Below are 22,969 nucleotides of genomic sequence, written 5' to 3'. Positions count from 1 at the left end.
GCTGATCCAAAAAATAGCAAGTCAGGACATGCCAGAGATAAAAAAAAAAAAAAAAAAGGAGAAGAAAGGGATTGGCCTGTTTAGGCGTGCTTTTCCTGTCTAACCCCATCAGGCAGAGCCTAAAAGTGCTCCATGGTTCCTGTGCTTCTGCCCATCATTGGCAGGAGTCTGGAGGCTGGCTGCAGAAAGGCCAGAGTAGGAAAGGTATTCAGGAAACTTATTGAAAGCCATTAGAATGTTTTTAGAACCAGGCAAGCTGTCATTAAAATGTCTTAGGAGCTATGGTCTGAGACGAATATTTAATCATGCAGTGTAGGGAAGGTTAGAGGAAGTGATTCAGACTTCCCTCTACACAAAGTGGATGGAAAAGTGACGTGAGGGTTGTGAGAAGCCAGGCTGCCATTGCAAGTCATAGAATCGAGAATCATAAATACCTTGCCCCCTGTCATGGACCAGAAAGACCAGTGTCACCTGGTTAGTCCTGGTCCTCCGCGTACACGAAAGCTTGAACATTTCCATGCTTCACGATTTCCCCAAATGGAAAGCAGGGTCTCGCCTTACGTCTGCAGTGCTATTGTCAGGAACTGAGACATGATCCTCGTGGTCATAAGCAAGGAGAACGTTGCTGTTTCTTACTGTGCACAGTCCATCACAAACTTGAGGTAAATCTGTGGTTACTTTCCTTTGTATTTTGTCCATCCTGTACATGTTGGGTTTTTCTTGTTTGGCTAGCCATTCTTTCTAAAGTCTTGACTCTCTGGCAGGCTTTCATTTTTTAAAAATATTAACTTATTTTTGGCTGCATTGGGTCTTAGTTGAGACACTAAGGATCTTCGTTGTGGCGCTTGGGCTTAGTCGCCCCACGGCACGTGGGATCTTAGTTCCCTGACCAGGGATCGAACCTGCGTCCCCTGCATTACAAGGCAGATTCTTAACCACTGAACCACCAGGGAAGTCATGAAAAGTGACTTCTGAGTGGGCTACATGCTGATCCAAAAAATACCAAGTCGGGACATGGCCAGAGACCAAAAAAAAAAAAAAGAAGAAGAAACAGATTGGGCTACTTTGCAAAGTCACTACTTTCTTTGCAAGTATATTTCTTGTCTTTTGTAACATCCTTTAGTCACCAAGGCTTTTTTTTTTTTTTAATCTACAGGGTATAACCAGAACTGAGGAGGCTGGTTGCAAAACCAATTCTGTTTGAAAGTGGTGGAGTTGCCTGTTGTCAGAGATGATGATAGAGGCTCAGGGAGGCCTCTGAAGCATCACCCTGGGCTGGAGCTCACAGGGGAGCGGAACAGGTTAAGGAGACAGTATCCGCATCTGTCAGAGCAAAGAAATGGCCTGGACAAAGTTGCTCAGGATGAATGAGATGAGGGGAGTGGCACATATCCTGGGAAGAACAGAGAATGCAAAATCTGGATGGGAAACCCGCTGTGGAGGAAACCAGAACCCAACAAGTAAGGACATCCCTCCCAAGTCCTTCAAGCCGTACTTCATATGTGTTGGAACGAGTTTCAGTGTACTCAAATACAGGAAACCAGAATGAGTTATAAAGCTGTGTGGCAGAACTAAGGAAACAGGATGCATTTATAGAAACAGCCAGGGAGGGACTTTCGTGGTGGTCCGGTGGTTAAGACTCTGCGCTTCCCATGCAGGAGGTCCGGGTTTGATCTGCGGTCGGAGAAACTAGATCCCACATGCTGCAGCTAAGACCTGGTGCAGCCAAATAAATTAAAAAGAAAAAAAAAAGAGCCTGATAAAAAAGAAAGAAATAGGAAGGGACAGCTGAACACGGATGGGACCCGCTCTGCAGCCCTGGGGCCACTCGGGAGACTTGTGGTTCTCTCAGTGCCATCCCCACACCCGCAGCCCCTGGGAACTTGTTAGAAATGCACGCCCTTGGGCCCCGATGCTGGGCAGTGCTTTATCACACCCTCGGGGTGGCTCTGCTGCCCTCTAATATTTGGTGACTACTGGGCTAGGTTGTACGTCAAGGCTGTATATTGTCACGCTGCTTATTTAACTTATATGCAGAGTACATCATGAGAAATGCTGGGCTGGATGAAGCACAAGCTGGAATCAAGATTGCCAGGAGAAATATCAATAACCTCAGATATGCAGATGACACCACCCTTATGGCAGAAAGTGAAGAACTAAAGAGCCTCTTGATGAAAGTGAAAGAGGAGAGTGAAAAAGTTGGCTTAAAGGTCAACATTCAGAAAACTAAGATCCTGGCATCTGGTCCCATGACTTCATGACAAATAGATGGGGAAACCATGGAAACAGTGGCAGACTTTTATTTTTCTGGGCTCCAAAATCACTGCAGATGGTAACTGCAGCCATGAAATTAAAAGACACTTGCTCCTTGGAGGAAAAGCTATGACCAACCTAGACAGCATATTAAAAAGCAGAGACATTACTTTGCCAACAAAGGTCCATCTAGTCAAGGCTATGGTTTTTGTAGTAGTCATGTATGGATGTGAGATTTGAACTATAAAGAAAGCTGAGCGCCGAAGAATTGATGCTTTTGAACTGTGGTGTTGGAGAAGACTCTTGAGAGTCCCTTGGATTGCAAAGAGATTCAACCAGTCAATTCTCAAGGAAATCAGTCCTGGATATTTCATTTTAAGGACTGATGCTGAAGTGAAATTCCAATACTTTGGCCACCTGATGCAAAGAACTGACACAATTGAAAAGACCCTGATGCTGGGAAAGATTGAAGGCAGGAGGAGAAGAGGACGACAGAGGATGAGATGGTTGGATGCCATTACCGACTCAACAGACATGAGTTTGAACAAGGTCAGGAGTTGGTGATGGACAAGGAAGCCTGGTGTGCTGCAGTCCATGGGGTCGCAAAGAGTCAGATGTGACTGAGCAACTGAACTGAACTGGACTGGACTGGACTAGGTTTGTCTCCCGCTCAGGGCTAGAGTTTGGGCAGAACAAAATTGCTCAGCTCCCTTCCAGAACCAGACGCTTTCTCACGAGGAGACTGTCATCGAGGCTCCCCAAGGACAGAAACAGAATCAAACTACCATGCCACAACTCCTTCACTCACTCCCCAGACATTTATTAAGCCTCGAGGGCCGCAGCAGACATTCACCAGTTTTGGACAACTTTGTCCCGAACTAGCTGACCATGGGGCTCGGTGGCATCTGGCGGCAGCAGGGCCAGGTAGACGGGAGTCTCAGCCCCCTCCTCCACTGTCCTGGAGGCACAAGCGCCCCCCAAGTCCGTCTTCACCCACCCGGGGCAGCATGCGTTCAGCAGAATCCTGTCGGCTTTCCTCTTCTCCTCCAGGCGCCGGGCCAGGATTCTCGATAAGACTGTGACCCCCAGTTTGGACACCCCATAAGCCGAGTTGGGCCAGCCCTCCCTCTCATGCACCTCGTTTTTCGTATCCTCCACAAACTTCTTCATGAGGTCCACCAGGTCCTCCTCTGTGAGTGTCTCGCACCGGAACTTCTCTTGCAGATCTTCGCTGCAGTTTTCAAGGGCTTGGGAGCCCTGTGAACTACTGACGTTCACCACTCTGCCTGAAACAGGATAACGAAACATACAGAAGCGTGTCACAAATATACCATCGCTGGTTGATTGCTGACAAACATGTGGTTCAGTCACGGGGCAGGTTTAATTTCTGATTTAAGAAATGATTCTAGCAGTCATTACAAAAAGCTCCAAAAGGCATTTGAAAAAGATGCAAGAAGGCACCTGTGGATTTTAACTTTTTGCGCTTTGTTCTCCCAAAAAGAACATAATGAGAACATAATTCCATTCATAACATGTGCTAAAGAGCAGTGATTTTCCATTAGGTGAACAGGAGGCAGGTCTACAGTAGGATCACCAGGCAGTTTGGTAAAACACACCCCCTACATACACACACACAATTCCAGATGTTTATGAACTTGCTTTCCTGGAGACAGCGCCCTGACCTTTAGATTATTTCCTAGGGCCAAGGGGCCACCTCGGCATACCTGAGTGCCAAAGTCAGAATCAAGCCATCCCTTGCCGATGACCCTTGTCTGTCCTTAATGATGGATACTCTCACATGCGGAAGGGGTTGCGTCTCCAACCCGGATTTGATTTTCATCGCTATTTTTTTAGCTCATAGTTAACAAATAATTAAATATAGTTTAATGAGTTCATCTTCATATTAGCAATGATTCACAGCTACTAAACAGACAGTTCTGTCCATAACATAAAATAGGCCAAAAACTAGAAAGCAATCTGAAGCATTGGTGGAAATCCCCAAACCAGTAAATGTGTGACTTTACACATTTTGTCCAACATCAAGAAACACCAGATTTGGGGAGTTCTTTTCTCCCATGTTATCCTGGATCCATGTTCACTGCATCCAACAGAATAACTGGATTTTATTTCATTTTGTAAGCGGCATTCGCCAGAGGTGCACATTTGTGGGGTGGGATGTGAGCTTGCTGGGGTGTCCTTGCGGGCCCAGCCCCATATGGAGACGCCCTCACTCTGGCCTTGTGCCTGAGCATCCCGTGTCATCCCCAGAACCTAAGACTCTTCAGTGTTTTCTTTTCTTTTCCTTCATTCCTTCCTTCCTTTTCTCTCTCTCTTGTAATACCTATTTCTTTCCAAACTTTTAACTTTGAAAAACTTTGTAGCCTACACAGAATTTGCAAGAATAGTTAGTAGACATCCATATAACCTGTAGGCTTCCCTGGTGGCTCAGATGGTAAAGCGTCTGCCTACAATGCAGGAGACCTGGGTTCAATCCCTGGGTTGGGAAGATCCCCTGGAGAAGGAAATGGCAACCCACTCCAGCACTCTTGCCTGGAAAATCCCATAGATGGCGGAGCCTGGTAGGCTACAGTCCATGTGGTCGCAAAAAGTCGGACACGACTGAGCGACTTCACTTCCACTTCCATATAACCTGCATCTGAGTTGACTAACTGTTAAGCATTTTGCCACATTCTCTTTCACTCTTTCTCTTAATTGTAGACAGGTAGCATAAAGTAGGGCTTCCCTGGTGTCTCAGATGGTAAAGCATCTACCTGCAATGAGGAAGACCCAGGTTCGATCCCTGGGTCGGGAAGATCCCCTGGAGAAGGAAATGGCAACCCACTCCAGTACTCTTGCCTGGAAAATTCCATGGATGGAGGAGTGTGGTAGGCTACAGTCCATGGGGTTGCAAAGAGTTGGACACGACTTAGCGACTTCACTTCACCCTGCATAAAGTGAAAGTCAGTCATTCATGTCTGACTCTTTGTGACTTCATGGACTATAGAGTCCATGGAATTCTCCAGACCAGAATACTGGAGTGGGTAGCCTTTCTTTCCCTTCTCCAGAGGTAGCGTAAGGCTTCACCTTAAACACTTTAGTATCCATAAGTAAGGACGCTCCCTTCCATAACCACAAAGGTGGTCACACTCAAGCTATTTATCAGGGTACAACAGTATTATCTAAAGTATAGTCCATATTCAAGTCTCCCAGATTGTCTCAATAATCTTCCTTGACAAGTTTTTTTTTTTTTCATCCAGGGTCCAATGTGGAATCACCGATTGCGTTTAGTTGTCCTTTTTAGTCTGTTTTAGTCTAGAGCAGTTGACAGTGAGCTTGAAGCCTCTAAGCCATTGTTTTATAGTATTTCCCCCAGTTTGGATTGGCAAGATTCTTTTTTTATTTTAATGATTATATTTGTCTCAATATTTTGATCAGGAATTCTGCTTTGCTGAAGTTACATTCTTCATTACTTGCTAAGCAGCTTTGTTCTCAAATGCTTGGCTGCTACAAGGAATTAAATTCAAACAGGAAAGCAGGAAAGAAAAGAAAAAAAATTACAGGAGCTACTCTGTGCCTTTGGCGGAAATAAGCTTCTAAGAGGGAGAGGCATCTTTTTTGATCTCAAGGCACACCTCTGGGAGAGGGGCCAAGGGGTGACAGTGGCAGCAGTTAAGTTGGTCCAATCAGCCCTGAGAAGGGCTGAGACACACCCTCATCACCACCACCCTTTGCTGAGGGTCAGGTGGACCCACCTGTCTGCAAACAACGCTATAGCATCCTGGAAAGAGTGGGCATATAGCTCCCCCTAGTGGCTCAACATATTAAAAAGCAGAGACATGCCAACAATGTCTTGAGAGTCCCTTGGACTGCAAGGAGATCCAACCGGTCCATCCTGAAGGAAATTTAAAAGTAATAACAAGTTCTGAATATCTATTGGAAGGACTGATGCTGAAGCTGAAACTCCAGTACTTTGGCCACATGATGCGAAGAACTGACTCATTTGAAAAGACCTTGCTGCTGGGAAAGACTAAAGGCTGGGAGGAGAAGGGGACCACAGAGGATGAGATGGTTGGATGGCATCACCGACTCAACGGACATGAGTTTGAGCAAGCTTTGGGAGTTGGTGATGGACAGGGAAGCCTGGCGTGCTGCAGTCCACGGGGTCGCAAAGAGTTGGACACGACTGAGCGACTGAGCTGTACTGAAGTGGCTCTACAGTTGCTTAACCTATTCACTCAATCTGCAACCAACAAGCGAGCTGGGTAACTTTCTTTAAAGCAATATTATATATGCGTTAGTATACTGTATTGGTGTTTTTCTTTCTGGCTTACTTCCTAAAAAAAGAGTGGCTTTTAAATCACTTTTGAATGGGGAGAAAGTGATTCCCTATAAACCAAGGGGCTATGATGTTCAGTGTTTTGCCCTCCAGGTAAACAGGAGGTTTGTCAAAAAGTCACAATTATTCTCAATGTGTTACAAACTGAAGATTCCTGCTTTGGTAATTACTGTTACAGAAAACTGGTTGAAGACTGTGATTGACCAGCTTTGGGTTGATCCCTGGGCCCCACCCTCCATGAAGCTTCCTTTTATCTTTCAAAATGGCTTGTTCACAGTCGTTTCACATACTGTGATCCTTCCTTCACTAGAACTAATTATCCTGATGTGATTGAAATCAGGAAATGGGGATACTGTTTCCAGTTCTATTACTACCTGACTGTATTTACTTTTCTGGGCCTCAATATCCTTTTCTATAAACTGAAGGTGTAGGAACATAAATGTTCGCCAGTACCTTCCGGCTTTCAAATTCTATGATTCTGAAGTCTGTAGGGAGAGGACTTCCTGATACTTGGTAAAAGACACAACTGCCATGAAGTACTACACAGCTATAAAAAAGATTAAGAAAGCTTTCTGTCCTGACCTGGAATGAGTCCCAGATACAGTAAGTGAAGAAAGCCAGGTGGCAAACATAATGTCTTTTTTTTTTTTTTTTTAAAAAGGGAGAGCAAAAATTTATATACATTTATTTTTGCTTAGAAAATAAATAAATGCTTGCATTTATTTAATTTTGTTTTTGGCCATGCCCCACGGCTGTGGGATCTTGGTTCCCCACCAGAGATTGAATCCTGGCCCTTGGCAGTGAGAGCAGTCTTAGCCACTGGACCACCAGGGAATTCCCTAGATTTGCCTTTAAAAACTTCATCCCCAGGCTTTCCCTGCTGGCTCAGTGACATAGAATCCGCCTGCCAATGCAGGAGACACCGGTTCGATCCCTGGTCCAGGCAGATCCCACATGCCTTGGAACAACGAAGCCCATTGCCACAAATACTGAGCTGTGCTCCAGAGCCCAGGAATAACAACCACTGAAGCTCTTGCCCTAGAACCCACGTTCCACAACAAGAGACATCAGTGCAAGGAGAAGACTGCACACCACAACGAAATCCTCTCCTCAGTGTGACTCCAGAAGACCCCGAGCAACAGCCAGCACAGCCAGAAATCAACCAACCAATCAATCAAATTATAAAAACTCCATCCCCCTGGCCCTGGGCACTCACCAACTCCATGCCTCTGGCCCCAAAGCTTCCTTCAACCGGCACTTGCAACTCTTACCTGTGAGCTTTCTACGATCCCATCCCACTAAAGAAACCAGTAAAGAGAATTACCTGTGGAAACTGGGGATGGGCAGGCAGGTGGATCTCTTACCATGCATCTTTTTAGATTTAAATATCTGCACCTGAGATCATCTTTATTCAAAACGTTCAGTTAAGGAAAGCACATTTCCAAGAAAAAAAACTACAGAGCTCTTCTTTTCCTAAGAATCATGATTGATTTCTTGGAAAGAAAGTCCTCGGGGAAGCCAGCCTCTGTCCCCATCTTGCAGCACAATTGTAATTTACACAGTTAGTGTTCTTTGTCAGTGACAGTCTCCCCGACTGGACTCTGTGCTCCATGAACAGGACTGTCTGTGCCCACAACGCTCACCACTGTAACCCAGGCACCAGAGTAATGTTCAAGCTGGTTCTAGAAAAGGCAGAGGAACCAGAGATCAAATTGCCAACATCCGCTGGATCATGGAAAAAGCAAGAGAGTTCCACAAAAACATCTATTTCTGCTTTATTGACTATGCCAAAGCCTTTGACTGTGTGGATCACAATAAACTGTGGAAAATTCTGAAAGGGATGGGAATACCAGAACACCTGATCTGCCTCTTGAGAAATTTGTATGCAGGTCAGGAAGCAACAGTTACAACTGGACATTGAACAACAGACTGGTTCCAAATATGAAAAGGAGTACGTGAAGGCTGTATATTGTCACCCTGTTTATTTAACTTATATGCAGAGTACATCATGAGAAACGCTGGACTGGAAGAAGCACAAGCTGGAATCAAGATTGCCGGGAGAAATATCAATAACCTCAGATATGCAGATGACACCACCCTTATGGCAGAAAGTGAAGAGGAACTCAAAAGCCTCTTGATGAAAGTGAAAGTGGAGAGTGAAAAAGTTGGCTTAAAGCTCAACATTCAGAAAACGAAGATCATGGCATCCGGTCCCATCACTTCATGGGACATAGATGGGGAAAGAGTGGAAACAGTGTCAGACTTTATTTTTTGGGGCTCCAAAATCACTACAGATGGTGACTGCAGCCATGAAATTAAAAGACGCTTACTCCTTGGAAGGAAAGTTATGACCTAGATAGCATATTCAAAAGCAGAGACATTACTTTGCCAACAAAGGTTCATCTAGTCAAGGCTATGTTTTTTCCTGTGGTCATGTATGGATGTGAGAGTTGGACTGTGAAGAAGGCTGAGTGCCCAAGAATTGATGCTTTTGAACTGTGGTGTTGGAGAAGACTCTTGAGAGTCCCTTGGACTGCAAGGAGATCCAACCAGTCCATTCTGAAGGAGATCAGCCCTGGGATTTCTTTGGAAAGAAGGATGCTAAAGCTGAAAGTCCAGTACTTTGGCCACCTCATGCGAAGAGTTGACTCATTGGAAAAGACTCTGATGCTGGGAGGGATTGGGGGCAGGAGGAGAAGGGGACGACAGAGGATGAGATGGCTGGATGGCATCACTGACTCAATGGACGTGAGTCTGAGCGAATTCTGGGAGTTGGTGATGGACAGGCAGGCCTGGCGTGCTGGGATTCATGGGGTCGCAAAGAGTCGGACACGACTGAGCGACTGATCTGATCTGATCCGATGGTAGGTGCTCAATACATGCTTGTGGAAACAGTAATAAATGTGATTTAGTGAATATGTGAAGGTGTGGGTAAGATATTTCCTAATAAAGAAAAGTTTCCTCTGGATGTTCTGAATCAGCTTGGCAAAGGTTGGTACAAGAAGAAAAGAATACAGACAAATTCATAATCATGCAAGAAGAGACCCTTTCCCCAGGCCCCAGGTGAGCTGGGTGAGGACGGTCACCTTGGGGAGTTGAGAAGGACTCACTGAGGTTGCTCAAAGGCAAGATGCCTTATGGGACTTGCAACACCTTCTCCTTCTAGGGTTGAGTTAATGACTTGGGACCCAAGATTGCTATGGATCATACATATCTTTTATTGTTGTTGTTTTGCAGGAGGTGGGAGTTGAGCCTTTAATAAACGGTGATGGGACAACTGGGTAGCCATTTGCAAAATGGTACATTTAGATCCCCTCTCCTTCCTTCAGTTCAGTTGCTCAGTCATGTCCGACTCTCTGTGACCCCATGGACTGCAGGACGCCAGGCTTCCCTGTCCATCACCAACTCCCAGAACTTACTCAAACTCAAGTCCGTTGCGTCAGTGATGCCATCCAACCATCTCATCCTCTGTCGTCCCCTTCTCCTCAATGAATCGGGTATCTAAACATACACATATCTAGACACGGCTAAGGGAATTCATGCCTACCAACACACAAGTTAGGGAGGAAAAGTGAAGTAATTCTTCCACAAATTTGGTATGGGATGAGACGGTTGGATAGCACCACCGATTCAATGGGCATGAACTTGGGCAAACTCCGGGAGATGGTGAGGGACATGGAAACCTGGCTGTCTGCAGTCCATGGAGTCTCAAAGAGTCGGACACAACTTGGCAACTGAACAGCAAAGTACCTGTCTTTCAATAAGGCTGAAATGTTCAGATGAGAAGCCAGGTACTGTGAGAAGATAACACAGCTTTCTATTTTTTTCCCCTACGGAGAAATAGCCCGCCTGGAAGACTCCTGGGGGACGGGTCCCTGCGGCTCACTCCTTGCTAAGGGAGACAACCTGACAGTCAGCAAAGCTGAACTCACCATGAGGTTTGACTATAGGCAGTAATTCGGTGCAGACGTTTCTCGTGGCAAAGAAGTTTGTCTTCAGCGTCATCTCAGCTTGAATGTCAAAGGGTGTTGGATCATCAGCTTTTCAAAAAGAGAAGGAAACAAAGTCACACATTTCCCCCCTGAAATTCTCAAGACAAAGTGGATCTTACCTCTGATTAAAAGCAAAGCAAGGTAACTTTAAAACAATTTCAAGGACTCCCCTGGTGGCTCAGTGGTAAGGAATCTGCCTGCCAATGCAGGGGACATGTATTCCATCCCTGATCTGGGAAGATCCCACGTGCTGCAGAACAGCTAAGCCCGTGGGCCACAACCATTGAGCCTGTGCTCTAGGGCCCTGGAGCCGCAACTACTGAGCCCCTGTGCCACAACTACCGAAGCCCGAGCACCCTAGAGCTCTTGCTCTGCGACAAGAGAAACCACTGCAATGAGAAGCCTGCATACAACTAGAGAGCCGTCCCGACTTGCCACAGCTAGAGAAAAGCCGGCACAACAACGGAGATCCAGCCCAGCCAAAGATGTTTAAATAAATTAAAAGCAGGAGGCTGATGGTTCTCAGACGTCCAGGCTCTATCTGAAGCATCCGCAGGGCCTGTTAGAACACAGCTTTCTGGGACCTGCCCCCAGAGTTTGGGATTAAGGAGTTCCGGGTTGGGGCTTCATAATTTGCATTTCTAATTCAGTTCCCAGGTGACGCTCCAACTACCGGTTTGTGAGCTACACTTGGAGCAGCAGTGGTCAAACCTATCTTGAAAGGGCATAGGAGGAGGCACCTGGCGATTCTGCTAAAATGCAGATTACAGTTCAGCAGGTGTCGGTCTGAGGCTGGCAATTCTGCGATTCCCGCAGTTCCCAGGGTTGCAGGTACTGCTGGTCGAGGGTCCAAACGCTGAGGGGCGAGGGTTGCCAGATGAGGTCAGTATGCCCCCCATGTGTTGTCCACCCATCCCTCAGCTGTGGGCTCCGAGGGGGTGTCCGCCAACTCTCCGCCTGAGCGCGCAGAAAGCCCGGCAGACTGAGTTGCCCCAACGGGTGGGTGCCCCGGGCGGTCCAACGCCCAAGGCCGAGGGAAATGAAGACAGGCTTCACAATGCTTCGTTTTCCTCCGCTCGGCCTCTTAGATTTCTCTTTCCCATTAGGTTGTAAGTGAGGCCGGCCTTTTATTTCTACCCGCAGCACAAGGCAGATCAATAACTTTCTTATTCGAGTCATGGAGCAAGTAATCTCCATCTCCCTGCCCCTCTCCAAAGAAAGATGCTACTTAAAACCACCCTTAAAAAAGAAAAACCCAGAACAAACCCTCTATGTTTGATAACAAGCGGAGCTTCCCTGGGGGTGGGAACCACACTCGCTTCCTTTTTGCCAGAGCCTATCAAAGCCCTGCGTTAAAGAGACCCAAGTCCACTAGCGTACATTTGCGCGCTAATCCGTGTCTCCGAGACTCACTTCCTGTCCCGAGCAGATGCCTCCTGGTGTCTATGAATGCGCCCTTTGAGGGAAAGCGAAAGCCCAAAGAGAGCTTGGAGACCCTTCGCAGAGCAAATGTTTCTGGCATTAGAAAGCTGATGAGCTTAGCAGGGCGTGGTCCCCTCCCCGGAGACCGACTCTCTTGCAAAACTCAGCAGCTGATTGTTCTGGGAGGGTCCCGGGTGGAGCACTGTGGCGCACAGGCCCGCACAGGCCGGCGGGCAGGCGGGGCACGCTGTGCCCGGCACCGCGGCTGCTCTCGAGCGAAACGAACCGCTCCCCGACTCCGTGGGAAGCGAGAACCAGCGGTGGGAGGCGAGAGCTGAGCGCATCCCGAGGGGCGGGCGCTGCCTTTCAGATCACTCCAGTGGACGGGGGTGGGGGGGTGGGGGTGCGGGGGGCGCGTGCAATTCGTCTCGGGGCGCCCTCGGAGAGCCGGAGACCTCCCACCAATCCCTTCACCTACTCTTGAAGGCTATGCCCGCGTTGTTGACCAGCACGTTGAGCCCCCCGTACTCCTTGCGCAGGAAGTCACGCAGGGCGCGGATGCTCTGCAGGTCGTCGATGTCCAGCTGGTGGAAACGGGGGCTCAGGCCCTCCGCCTGCAGCTGCTGCACGGCTGCCCGACCCCGCGCCTTGTCCCGCGCCGTGAGCACCACGTCCCCCGGGAACTCCCGGCACAGGTCGCGCGCGATGGCAAAGCCGATCCCCTTGTTGGCCCCGGTGACCAGCGCCACGCGGGTGTAGGACGACATGGCCGGTGTGGAGGGAGCGCGGGGCCCTTGGGTGGAGAGCGATCCGGGCCGTGGGCCACCGGCGGCGCGCGCTGCGGAGGCCGGTCCACAGTCTGAGAAGCCAGGAAGAACTGGGTTCTAGGCTCCAGCGCTGTGACTTGTAGATAAAGAGGCTCCGGTCCTCGATCCCTCCCCTCCTAGGAGGGGCGGTCTGTTCCTGAATGTTTTGTAACGCCCCATTCCCGGGTCTGCCCCTCCCCGCGAAGCGCCCACTGTTGATCCCGCCTCTGAGCCACAACTGAGCCAAGCAGTGGTCTACGGGGGTGGAGAGGGGCTTCCCCTAAAGCATAAACCAGACAGTGGTGAGTCGAAAGGGTCTGAAGATTTACTGCAGTTTGAATGAAGAAACTAGTGCAGGAGAAACCCCAAAGAAGAAAAACAAGTGTTGACAATTTTCTTGGGCATGCGCCTGTCATCCTCTGCGAAATGAGGATGCTTGCTTTTTTCTTGAATACAGTGAAATGATTTCGACATGGTACCTGCTTCTCAGGACCTCGATCCCGTTCCTTGCTTCAGAGAAACTCAAAAGAGGGAATGAGAGAAAAAAAGGTCCCAAGAACATATTTCCAGGTGTGGGCCGGGTACCCAGCTCTGTGGGATCCCAATGCGCCCCAACGTGGGCAAGAGTGTTTATGAAACTCCCATTGTGTGTCAAGCGTCTTGCCGGAATGTTTTTATTCATCTTGCATAACTCCTGTGGGTGCGAAGTGTCTCCCCTGGAGAAGGAAATGGCAACCCACTCCAATATTCTTGCTAGGAAATCCCGCGGACAAAGGAGCCCCGCGGGCTACAGTCCCGTGGACTCTCAAAGAGTCAGACAAGGCTTAGCAACTAAACAAGTAGAATATACATTTGTGTGTATATATATGTTAATGGGAGAAGGCAATGGCACCCCACTCCAGTACTGTTGCCCGGAAAATCCCATGGATGGAGGAGCCTGGTGGGCTGCAGTCCATGGGGTCGCTAAGAGTCAGACGCGACTGAGCGACTTCACTTTCACTTTCCACCTTCATGCATTGGAGAAGGAAATGGCAACCCACTCCAGTGTTCTTGCCTGGAGAATCCCAGGGACAGGGACGGAGAGGCCTGGTAGGCTGCAGTCCATGGGGTCGCACAGAGTCGGACAGGACTGAAGTGACTTAGCAGCAGCAGCATATATATAATTTCTCCCAGTGAAATCTCTGTGCCCACAAAATTTAACTGAAAATGAATCCCTAAAGATGTGTCACAGTGTGGACAAGCAATTAGAACTCCTCAGCCCACTCTTTTTAGTGTGATCCGAGTGCGTTTGATTGGTGACTTTCAGGTTTATGGAGAGCAGTGATTTCATGACTGAGCTTTTCCCAAGCACAGCTTGGCTGAGCTACCCAAGCCTGTCGCCTTGACAGCACTTTCTTCGTCAAATCAACAAGTGAGGTCAGGAAGGTGGGCACCTGCCGTGGCTCAGCAATTATTTTCTTTTTTCCCCTAAAGATTATTTGGATCTCTCTTTTCAAAAGGTAGGGCTACTCAGGTTTTCTACTTCTTCTTGAGAGCTTAATTCATGTTTTCCAAAACATTTGTATATTTTATCTAGGTTATTGATTCTGTCATGAAGTCATTCATAATATGCCTTTATTAATCTTGTAATATCCATAGCAATGCCACTTCTCTCACTCCTGATATTGGCAATTTCTGTCTTTCATTTTTTTTTTTTTTTCCTGATCTATCTGGTTAGAACTATTCATTTACTTAAGGAAGAAGCTTTTGATTTCATTGATATTTTTCTCTATTTTTTCTGGTTATATTTCTTTTCTAATGTCTATTTCTTCTCTTCTCATTTGGAGTTTTATTGGCTCATTTTCCTAGTTGGTTTGTGTTGTGCTTCTTTCTGTTTATTTTGTTTTTTGAGTTTTAACTATGGAAGCTGAGATCATGGATTTGAAATCTTTCTTCTTTTATAATATAGACATTAAGGGTTATTAATTTCCCTTTTAATACTGTTAGTGCCATCCCATAAACACAGATACATTGTGCTTTCACTTTCAACCAGTTTAAAATAATTCTAGAATTCCCTGGCAGTCCAGTGGTTAGGACTCTATGCTTTCACTACCAAGGGCCCAGGTTCAATCCCTGGTTGGGGAACCAAGATTCCATAAACTATGCAGTGCAGCCAAAAAAATAAAAACAAAATAGGTAACTTCTAATTTACTTTTTGATATATTCTTTGATCAAGGGTATTTAGAAGCATTTTTTTTAGCTTCCAACTACTTGGGGATTTTCCAGATAACTTGCTGTTACTGATTTCTTAATTCTGTTGGAGAACATGTTTTGTATGACTTGAATTCTTTTAAAGGAGTTTTTTTTAAGCTAGGAGAGAGAGAGAAAAGCATTTTTATGCAATAGGAATTATCTCAAAAAGAGGTAAAAATAGGTGACGGAGACAAAGCGAATAATTCAAGAACAAACTGTGTGGGAAGGTGAGTGCAGATGGGTCCTAGGCCTCAGACGGGGGCTTGGCCTTGGAATCAGGACACCTCCTGTGACAGGGAAGGCCGTGTGTGTGGGTCTAGTTGTAGGATGTTGGGTGGCTCTCCTGGGGGCACTATTTTCCCTTTGAAGGATGAACGATTTGAGGTCGTTAACAAGAAAAATTCTTTCAGGAGACTTGAGGAAAGTGTAGCCATCTTGCAGAACAGGAAAAAGTAAATTTATTAGGGAATTAGGCAGCGTTGGTGAGCAGAGTTGGGGGCCCATTTGAGACCTGCAGTCATAAATGTCAAGACAGCCCAACCAGCCCCTTCCAATTTCCTCCCAGCATCATCCACCCACTAGTGCTGCTGCAAAGTTGGAGAGTGGTGTTTTGTCAGGCTCACATAACACAGGGAGAGATGTTTGCAAGGCAAGGAGCATAGTGTAGGGCTATGGCCTCCGAGGACAGAGGAGAGGAAATCAGAGGTTTGGAGACTCATAGTAAGTGAAAAACAGTAGGGCTGACGAAACAGAGGCCTCTGAGGACAGGACCTCCCTGGAGGCAAGCTTGTAGACTGGAGCCAAGTTGGGTCCTGGGGGTCAGCGTGGGATGCTTTGAGATCAAGATCTCAGGGGTTGTACAGATGAACCAGGTGAAGAGGGCAGGGGGACTTGTGTTGGTGTTTAGAAGTCAAGGAACTGAGAAGCCAGATACTGGATGGAACCGTCACATGTCTACTGAGCTCCTCAGAGAGAAGTGTGGAGGGAAGAAAATACTCAATAATGTGCTGGCCTCAAGGTCTGTGCCTTTGGCTGTTTCTGTCCTAAGACTTTTTTTTTTTTTTAAAGAAACAAGAGTTCCCACATCTTCATTTCGCACTAGGCCTCAAATTATGTAGCAGGTCAAGGAAAGGGGGTCTGGGGTGGTTTGGGGAGAGTTTGTTGCTCATAGTAGGGGGCTTCCCAGGTGGCACAGTGGTAAGGAAGCTGCCTGCCAGTGCAGGAGATGTAAGATGAGGGGGTTCTATCCCTGGGTCAGGAAGATCCCATGGAATAAGAAATGGCATGCCACTCCTGTATTCAGCCTGGAAAATTCCATGGAGAGAGGAGCCTGGTGGGCTACAGTCCATGGAGTCACAAAGAGTCAGACACTTCTGAGCACGCATACACACATACACACACGTTACTTACAGCAGTCATTTCCAATTTTTCATGTTAGAATTCCCTGGGGATATTATTTAAAAAAAAAAATCTCATGTCTGGCTCTTTTCCCATTGTGATTTAATTGTGCTTGGGTGTAACCCAAGCACTGGGAGTTTCAAAAGCTGATTCCAATGTGTAGCAAACTTTAGGAATCACTGGGTTACATAATAAGGAGTTTTAGTTGGTTAAAAGTGACACAATCTTCGAAAAAGAGCTGAAAATTTTGAGAAAAAAGAGGAGACAGGGTTTGGAAATGGCACAGGTGATTGTCCCCTCCCCCTTCCTAGACATCAGGTCCTAATCACAGAACCTGTGGATGTCCCTTTGTATGGAAAAAGGGACTTTGCAAATGTGATTACATTGAGGATCTTGAGATGAGATGATATCCCTGAAACTTCTTGGTGGGCCCAATATAATCCCAAATCTCTTTATGAGAGGTAAGCAGGAAGGTCAGAGGCACAATGAGATGTGAGATAAAAGCCAAGAGAGGCATGGAGGAAGACTGAGACTGATTCGATGATGCTTGCACTGCGGACACGACTGTAGTGACTTAGCAGCAGCAGCAGCATTGCTGACTTTGAAGATGGTGAAGACCCAGGGACGCAGGTCCAGAACTTGGAAAAAGCAAGGAGATGGGTTCTCCTCTAGAGCCTTCAGATAGAACACAGCTCTGTTGACATGTTGATTTTTAGGGCTACCAACCTCCAAAATTGTAAGTTGATTAGTTTGTGTTGCTTTAAAACATTAAATGTGTGGTCATTTGTTATAGCAGCAATCAGAAAATATACACTTAAAATGGACGATTCTTCCCTTATCTTCTGGATGGAGTGAAAACACCCTTCACTTACACCTAGTGAAGGATTTGACTTGTGAACAAATCTTAAGAAAAAGCCTGGTTTGAAAAAAAAAAAACTTGGATACCTTCCTAAGGGTGGAGGAGAAATGAATTAAAGGGAAAAAGCTGCAGGACACCCTCTGACTCATGACCTGGTTGGCGGATCTGAGCAAAAGTGATGCGTAGGCTATTGTGCCAGATCCAAATTCCCACCATCTAAACCACCCTGCACACCTGGTCAGAAGTTATAGGTTCTGGGGTTTTTTTTTTTATGTATAATTGTGATTCCATTTAAACTGATTTTGCTCTTGCTTGGTGGGTTCTTCTGTATTTCCTAAATCATTAGGGTTCAAGCCAAAGTGGCATGATACGCCAGCAGCGTGATGTGCTCAGGGTTCTTGTCCCTCGCAAGGTGTGTCGTCACCTGGGCACTGACTGTCTGCAGCATTCATTCATCCGCATCCGCCAGTGAATATGCGAGCACCTGTTAGGTCCCAGACATGTGAACTGGAGTCAACAGGCAGGGGGAGCCTGCATGGAGCTGCTCCTGGTTCAGCTCCTTAGTGGCTCCTTGGGGTAGGCTCTCTATGTCTTCATGCCTCAGTTTGCTTGTTTGTAAAATGGGAATAATTATCGTGCTTTCCTCTTATAACTGTGGTGAGGATGACATGAGTTAATACTACAAAAGTACTTAGAGCAGTCGTGGCAAGTGGGGACACTGAATGTCTGCTGTTATTATATTCTCTACCAGGGGAGACAGATGGTCATCTTACACCATTATTGAGGTCCTTCTGTATGACAAGATTGGAGCCAGACAGTCATGTCTCAACCAACGTTTCTTTACGGGAGGCAGATGATCTCATAGGCAGAGATGGAGACAGGAAACCCAGTCTCTCATCCTTCCTTAGAGGAAGTGCTATTGACCCTGTAATGCTCAGAGTATCTGGCTTGCTGAAAGCCAACCCTGGGCAGGAACGGGGCCCCTTTTCTTTTTAGAAGCAAGAATGAGTTGCTACTTCAAGCAACCTGTACTGCAGGTCCTGCAATACAGCGTGGTGGACCATAGGCAGCCCTTAGATGTGGCCATAGTTGCACGCCATTAAGCCCCCAAACCTGTTACCAGGTTAGGTGACCCTGAGACCCTTAATAGTCGCTCCCCATTGGTTGGCTGCCACAGTGGGCCCCTCCCCCAAGTGAGCAACCGTCAGTGGGCAACAGTTAGTGGGCCTACTCAGCCGTTGGTGCCCCCACAGTGGACCCCCTCCCCCAACAAGCAACGGCCAATGGGTGACCGTTAGTGGGCCTGCTCAGCCATTGGTTGGCTGCCACGGTGGGCCCCTCCCCCAAGTGAGCAACCGTCAATGGGTGACCGTTAGTGGGCCTGCTCAGCCTTTGGTTGGCTGCCACAGTGGGCCCCGCCCCCAAGTGAGCAACTGTCAATGGGTGACCGTTAGTGGGCCTGCTCAGCCTTTGGTTGGCTGCCACAGTGGGCCCCGCCCCCAAGTGAGCAACCGTCAATGGGTGACCGTTAGTGGGCCTGCTCAGCCATTGGTTGGCTGCCACGGTGGGCCCCTCCCCCAAGTGAGCAACCGTCAATGGGTGACCGTTAGTGGGCCTGCTCAGCCTTTGGTTGGCTGCCACAGTGGGCCACTCGCTCCAAGCAAGCAACCGTCAAGAAAGCACCTGTTGCGTGCCTTCAGCCAACAGTCTGTGGTTTTCCCAGCGGCGGTCCTCAGGTGGAGAGTGAGGTAAGAGGGGAATCCCGGTCTTCTCTCCAGGACCCACCAGCTCACCTGGCCAGTGGGTGAGCTGGGGGGCCCAGGGAACAGGCTAGGGGCTGTTTCCTGCAGGGTTCCAGGGCCCTCGCCAAGGCCACTCTCTGGCCGGGCCCAGACCTTGAGTGGTTCATAAACCTCTTCCTCATTGCCCCCTTGTGATGTAATGGCAGCAGCAGGGCTCATAGGATGCAGTTTGCGGGGCTTGGCCTGAGGAGCCTGAGGGCCAGTTGGGTCCTGGGCGCTTGGCTCCCTCAGAGATGATGGCTGAGCAGGGTTGGGAACCTGGCCCTGAGGGAGCTGCCCACGGAGCTCTGCCTCCTTTTAGCCAGGACCGGGACTTCAGAGGGTGACGGTTGTGTGGTGGGACCTGGTCCTTTCTTGTCAGGACAGAGGCAGGTCTGGGCTTTCTCCCCGGGGCTCTCCAGGCCCCCCACGGGGCCAGTGGGGACAGCCTTAGGGCTGTGTCCTACAGAGCTCACTGGCTGGGCACAGACCTTGAAGAAGCAGAGAACCTCTCCCCCATCTCCACATCTGTGACCTCATGGGGGGCTGTCTCCGCGGGTCACAGTCATGGAGACCTCACAACTGGAGTAAATGCCATGGCCAAGAAGGTGACAGCTTCAAACAGTTTCAGTCTCGCCATTCAGTTTCAAAACCTGTGACAGTTTAGCTCAGTGTCTACCCCAGGAGGCCAGAGGTCAGGGTTAAGTTGCAAGGACTTTGCACATCATTACTTCAGGTCCACCTCTGTGGTTGGGGCTGTTCTCTAGGAAGGGCAGTTGTGAGCAGGAAACCAACCTGACTGGTATTTGCTGCAACATGTGTTTGTTCCTATTGATCTTGTACAATTGATTCTCTCCAGTTTCAGTGAACAGCTGGGGGCACCTGTCCCTTCCGTGATGACAGCTGTACAGGGCCTGGGGACCCATTCTGAGGGCACTGCCATCTGAGATCTGCCTCCTAGCTGGGCCTGGGCACTGGTAGGAAGACCCAGACTGGGTGCTGGGCCAGGGACCCCCTCCTTTTAGCCAGGCCTATACCCAGGAGGGCAAAGGTTGAGCCTTGAGGCCTTGCCCCTTCTTGTCAGGACAGAGAATGACATTTGTTTTGGTGGAGGTTTACAGCTACATTGTGACCTGACCCTTACCTGACCTCAAGGACAAAGATCCAAGAAGTTTGCAATCAGGCCCCTCCCTCAACTTTCCTATAAAAGGCCTTTGCTGAAACCTTTCAGAAGTTCAGAGATATTAGGATGTGAGGCACCCATCTCCTTGCATGGCCCTGCAGTTATCCTTTCTTGGCTCCAGACTCTGATGTTTTGGTGCTGTTTTGTGTCACTGTGTGTTGGGCACGCACACTTGGGCTGGATAACGCAGGCAATGCTCCTGGACTTCACTGCAACCTCACCCTCCTCTCCCCTGTGCTAGGTGTCTGAGTGCTGAGCCATCCCAGGTCCCTGCAGGGCTTGACCAGCAGGGAGAAGGCAAGCAAGCAGGTATGGGACGCCTATTCTTTATGGCGGTGAGGAACACAGAGCATAAAATATACCATCTTCACTATTTAAAAGTCCAGTACAGCAGTGTTAACTATATGCCGATTACTGTGGAACAGATTACTGTGGAGCAGATTCTAACACTTTTTCAAGGTGCGTAACTGGAAGAAATCTATACCCCTTAGCCAACAACTTCCTATTTCCCTTCTTTCCAGACTCTGGTAACAACATTCTACTTGGTTTTTATGAATCTGACCACTTTAGATACTTCACAAAGTGGAATCTAAGTATTTCTTTGTATGACTGGCTTATTTCATTTAACTTAATGCCCTCAAGGATCACCCAGGTTTTAGTGTATGATAGGATTTCCTTTTTAAGGCTGAGTAATATTCCACAGTATGTAGAGACCACACTTTCTTTATCTGTTTAACTGTCAATGGATACTTAGGTTGATTCCAGCTCTTGGTTTTTGTGAATAACCCTGCAATGAACATGGATGTGCTCATTATATTTCATTCTTGAAGTAGAATACTTGCTAGGATCTAGAATCATCTGGTCCAAACCAGTTTTTTGCACATGAGGAAATTAAGGCCTCTGAATGTTCTCACTGCTTGTATCTCCCTGAACTGGAAGCAAGTCTTCAGATGACCAGTTTAATGATTTCCCCACTACATTACTGTCTTGACTGGTACCAATGTCAGAGCCACCGGCAGGTCCATTCCTCTCATATTCCTATTAAACCATTTTGGAGGGTCATGATTTTTTCCCAGCTGTATTGAGATATAATGGAGATATAGTGTAAGTTTAAGGTTTCCTGCAAGATTTGATATATGTATATTGAAAATGATCACCACACTAAATATGGTTACCAGCTTATCACTTTATATAGCTACAAAATTTTTCTATTGATGAGAACTTTTAAGATGTACTCTCCTAGCAACTTTCAGATGAATAGCACAATGTTGACTGTGGTCATCAATGCTATACATTCCATGACTTACTTATCTTTTAACTGGAGCTTTGTACCTTTTTGACCCTCCTCACCTTTCCCCCCAACCATCGGGCAACCTCCGGTCTCTATTCTGAGTCTGTATTTTTAGATCCCACATGTGAGATCCTATAGTATTTTTCTTTCTCCTTGTGATTTATTTCACTTAGCCTAACTCCCTCAAGTTCATCCATGTTGTCACAAATCACAGGATTTCCTTCTTTTTTTGTGGCTGAATGGTCTTCCACAATATATGCACCACATCTTTATCCGTTCATCTATTAGTGGACACTTAGGTTGTTTCCATGCCTTTGCTATTATACACAGTGCTGCTATGAACATGGGAGTGCACATATCTATTTGAGATTGTGTTTTCATTTCCTTTGGATGAATACCAAGAAGTAGAATTGCTGAATCATATGGTAGAGCTATTTTTAATTTAAAGGAAACTTTATACTTTTTTCCATAGTTGTACCAATAGGGTATGAGTTCCCTCTTCTCCACAGCCTCTCTGGCTTTTGTTATCTCTTGTCTTTTTGATAACAGTCATCCTAACAGGTGAGAGGCAATATTTCACGATTTTGAGTTGTAGTTTCCTGGTAATTCATGTTGTTGAGCACCTCCCATGAACCTGTTGGTTATTTGTATGTCTTAACAACAACAACAACAAAAAAAGGGTCCATTCAGGTCTTTTAACCATTTAAACCTTGAATTGTTTTTTGCTATTGAGTTGTATGAATTCTTTATATATTTTTGGATATTAATCCCTTATAAGCTACATGATTTCCAAATTTTTTTTTTCTATTTAGTAGGTTTTCCTTTTACTTTGTTGATGGTTTATTTTGCTGTGCAAAAGCTTTTCAGTTTGAAACAAGTCCACTTGTTTTTTTCTTTTTTTGGTTGTTGTTGCTTTGTGATTTTGGTTTCAAATCCAACAAAATCATTGTCAAGACCCATTTTAAGGAGGTTTTTCCTGTGTTTTGTCCTAGCAGTTTTATGGTTACTAGTCTAACATTTAAGTCTTTAATTCATTTGAGTTAATGTTTGAGTGGTAGAAGATAAGAGTGTAGTTTCATTTCTTTAAACATGTGATAATCAATTTTCCCAGCACCATATATTGAAGAGACTGTTTTCTCTGGTGCAGATTCCTGTCAAGTATTAGTCAAATGCATGTGCATGGTGAGAGGGCTGTTCTTGAGTCACCACCGTGGTGCCTGTCCCTTTGGTGCCCTGGCATTCGTTTCTGGCCTCTGTGTTCACAGTGAACCAGGGAGAAGGGTGATGTTTATTGTAAACATCGTTAATTTGGAGCAACACCATCTCCCCGGGGAGGTGTGTGAGCCAGTCCTGTGTGGTGTTGGAAAGGCTGAGCTCTAGGCCTTTCTCCAAAAGAAATCAGTGTGCCAATGCCTG

General features: G+C 47.0%; 1 protein-coding gene and 1 long non-coding RNA gene across 4 annotated transcripts in view; one reads left to right on the top strand and one right to left on the bottom strand.

The window, feature by feature from the left end:
- Window positions 1–3,052: 3,052 nt before the first annotated feature.
- CBR3 (carbonyl reductase 3) lies at window positions 3,053–12,935 on the bottom strand. Of its 3 annotated transcripts, none has more exons than XM_006071977.4 (3): window positions 12,482–12,935; window positions 10,522–10,629; window positions 3,053–3,539 (listed from the first exon to the last, which is right to left on the bottom strand). In XM_006071977.4, exons 1-3 carry the CDS (start codon window positions 12,768–12,770, stop codon window positions 3,103–3,105), a joined length of 834 nt encoding a protein of 277 aa, XP_006072039.1. In that variant the 5' UTR covers window positions 12,771–12,935; the 3' UTR covers window positions 3,053–3,102. The 3 variants fall into 3 exon arrangements, with proteins under 3 accessions (XP_006072039.1, XP_044804114.1, XP_044804119.1); XM_044948179.2 differs by lacking the exon at window positions 12,482–12,935 and adding an exon at window positions 11,962–12,302; XM_044948184.1 differs by lacking the exon at window positions 12,482–12,935 and adding an exon at window positions 10,993–11,175.
- LOC123335162 overlaps window positions 11,324–22,969 on the top strand; it is a 24,326-nt gene continuing 12,680 nt past the window's right edge. The window contains exon 1 of the long non-coding RNA XR_006641438.1: window positions 11,324–11,463. This is a non-coding gene — a long non-coding RNA (uncharacterized LOC123335162). The remainder of the gene's footprint in view (window positions 11,464–22,969) is intronic.

This window comes from Bubalus bubalis, chromosome 1 (assembly GCF_019923935.1).
Source record: "Bubalus bubalis isolate 160015118507 breed Murrah chromosome 1, NDDB_SH_1, whole genome shotgun sequence".
NCBI lineage: Eukaryota > Metazoa > Chordata > Mammalia > Artiodactyla > Bovidae > Bubalus > Bubalus bubalis.
Note: the sequence above shows the minus strand (reverse complement) of the source record. Positions and strands in the feature narration are given on the sequence as shown.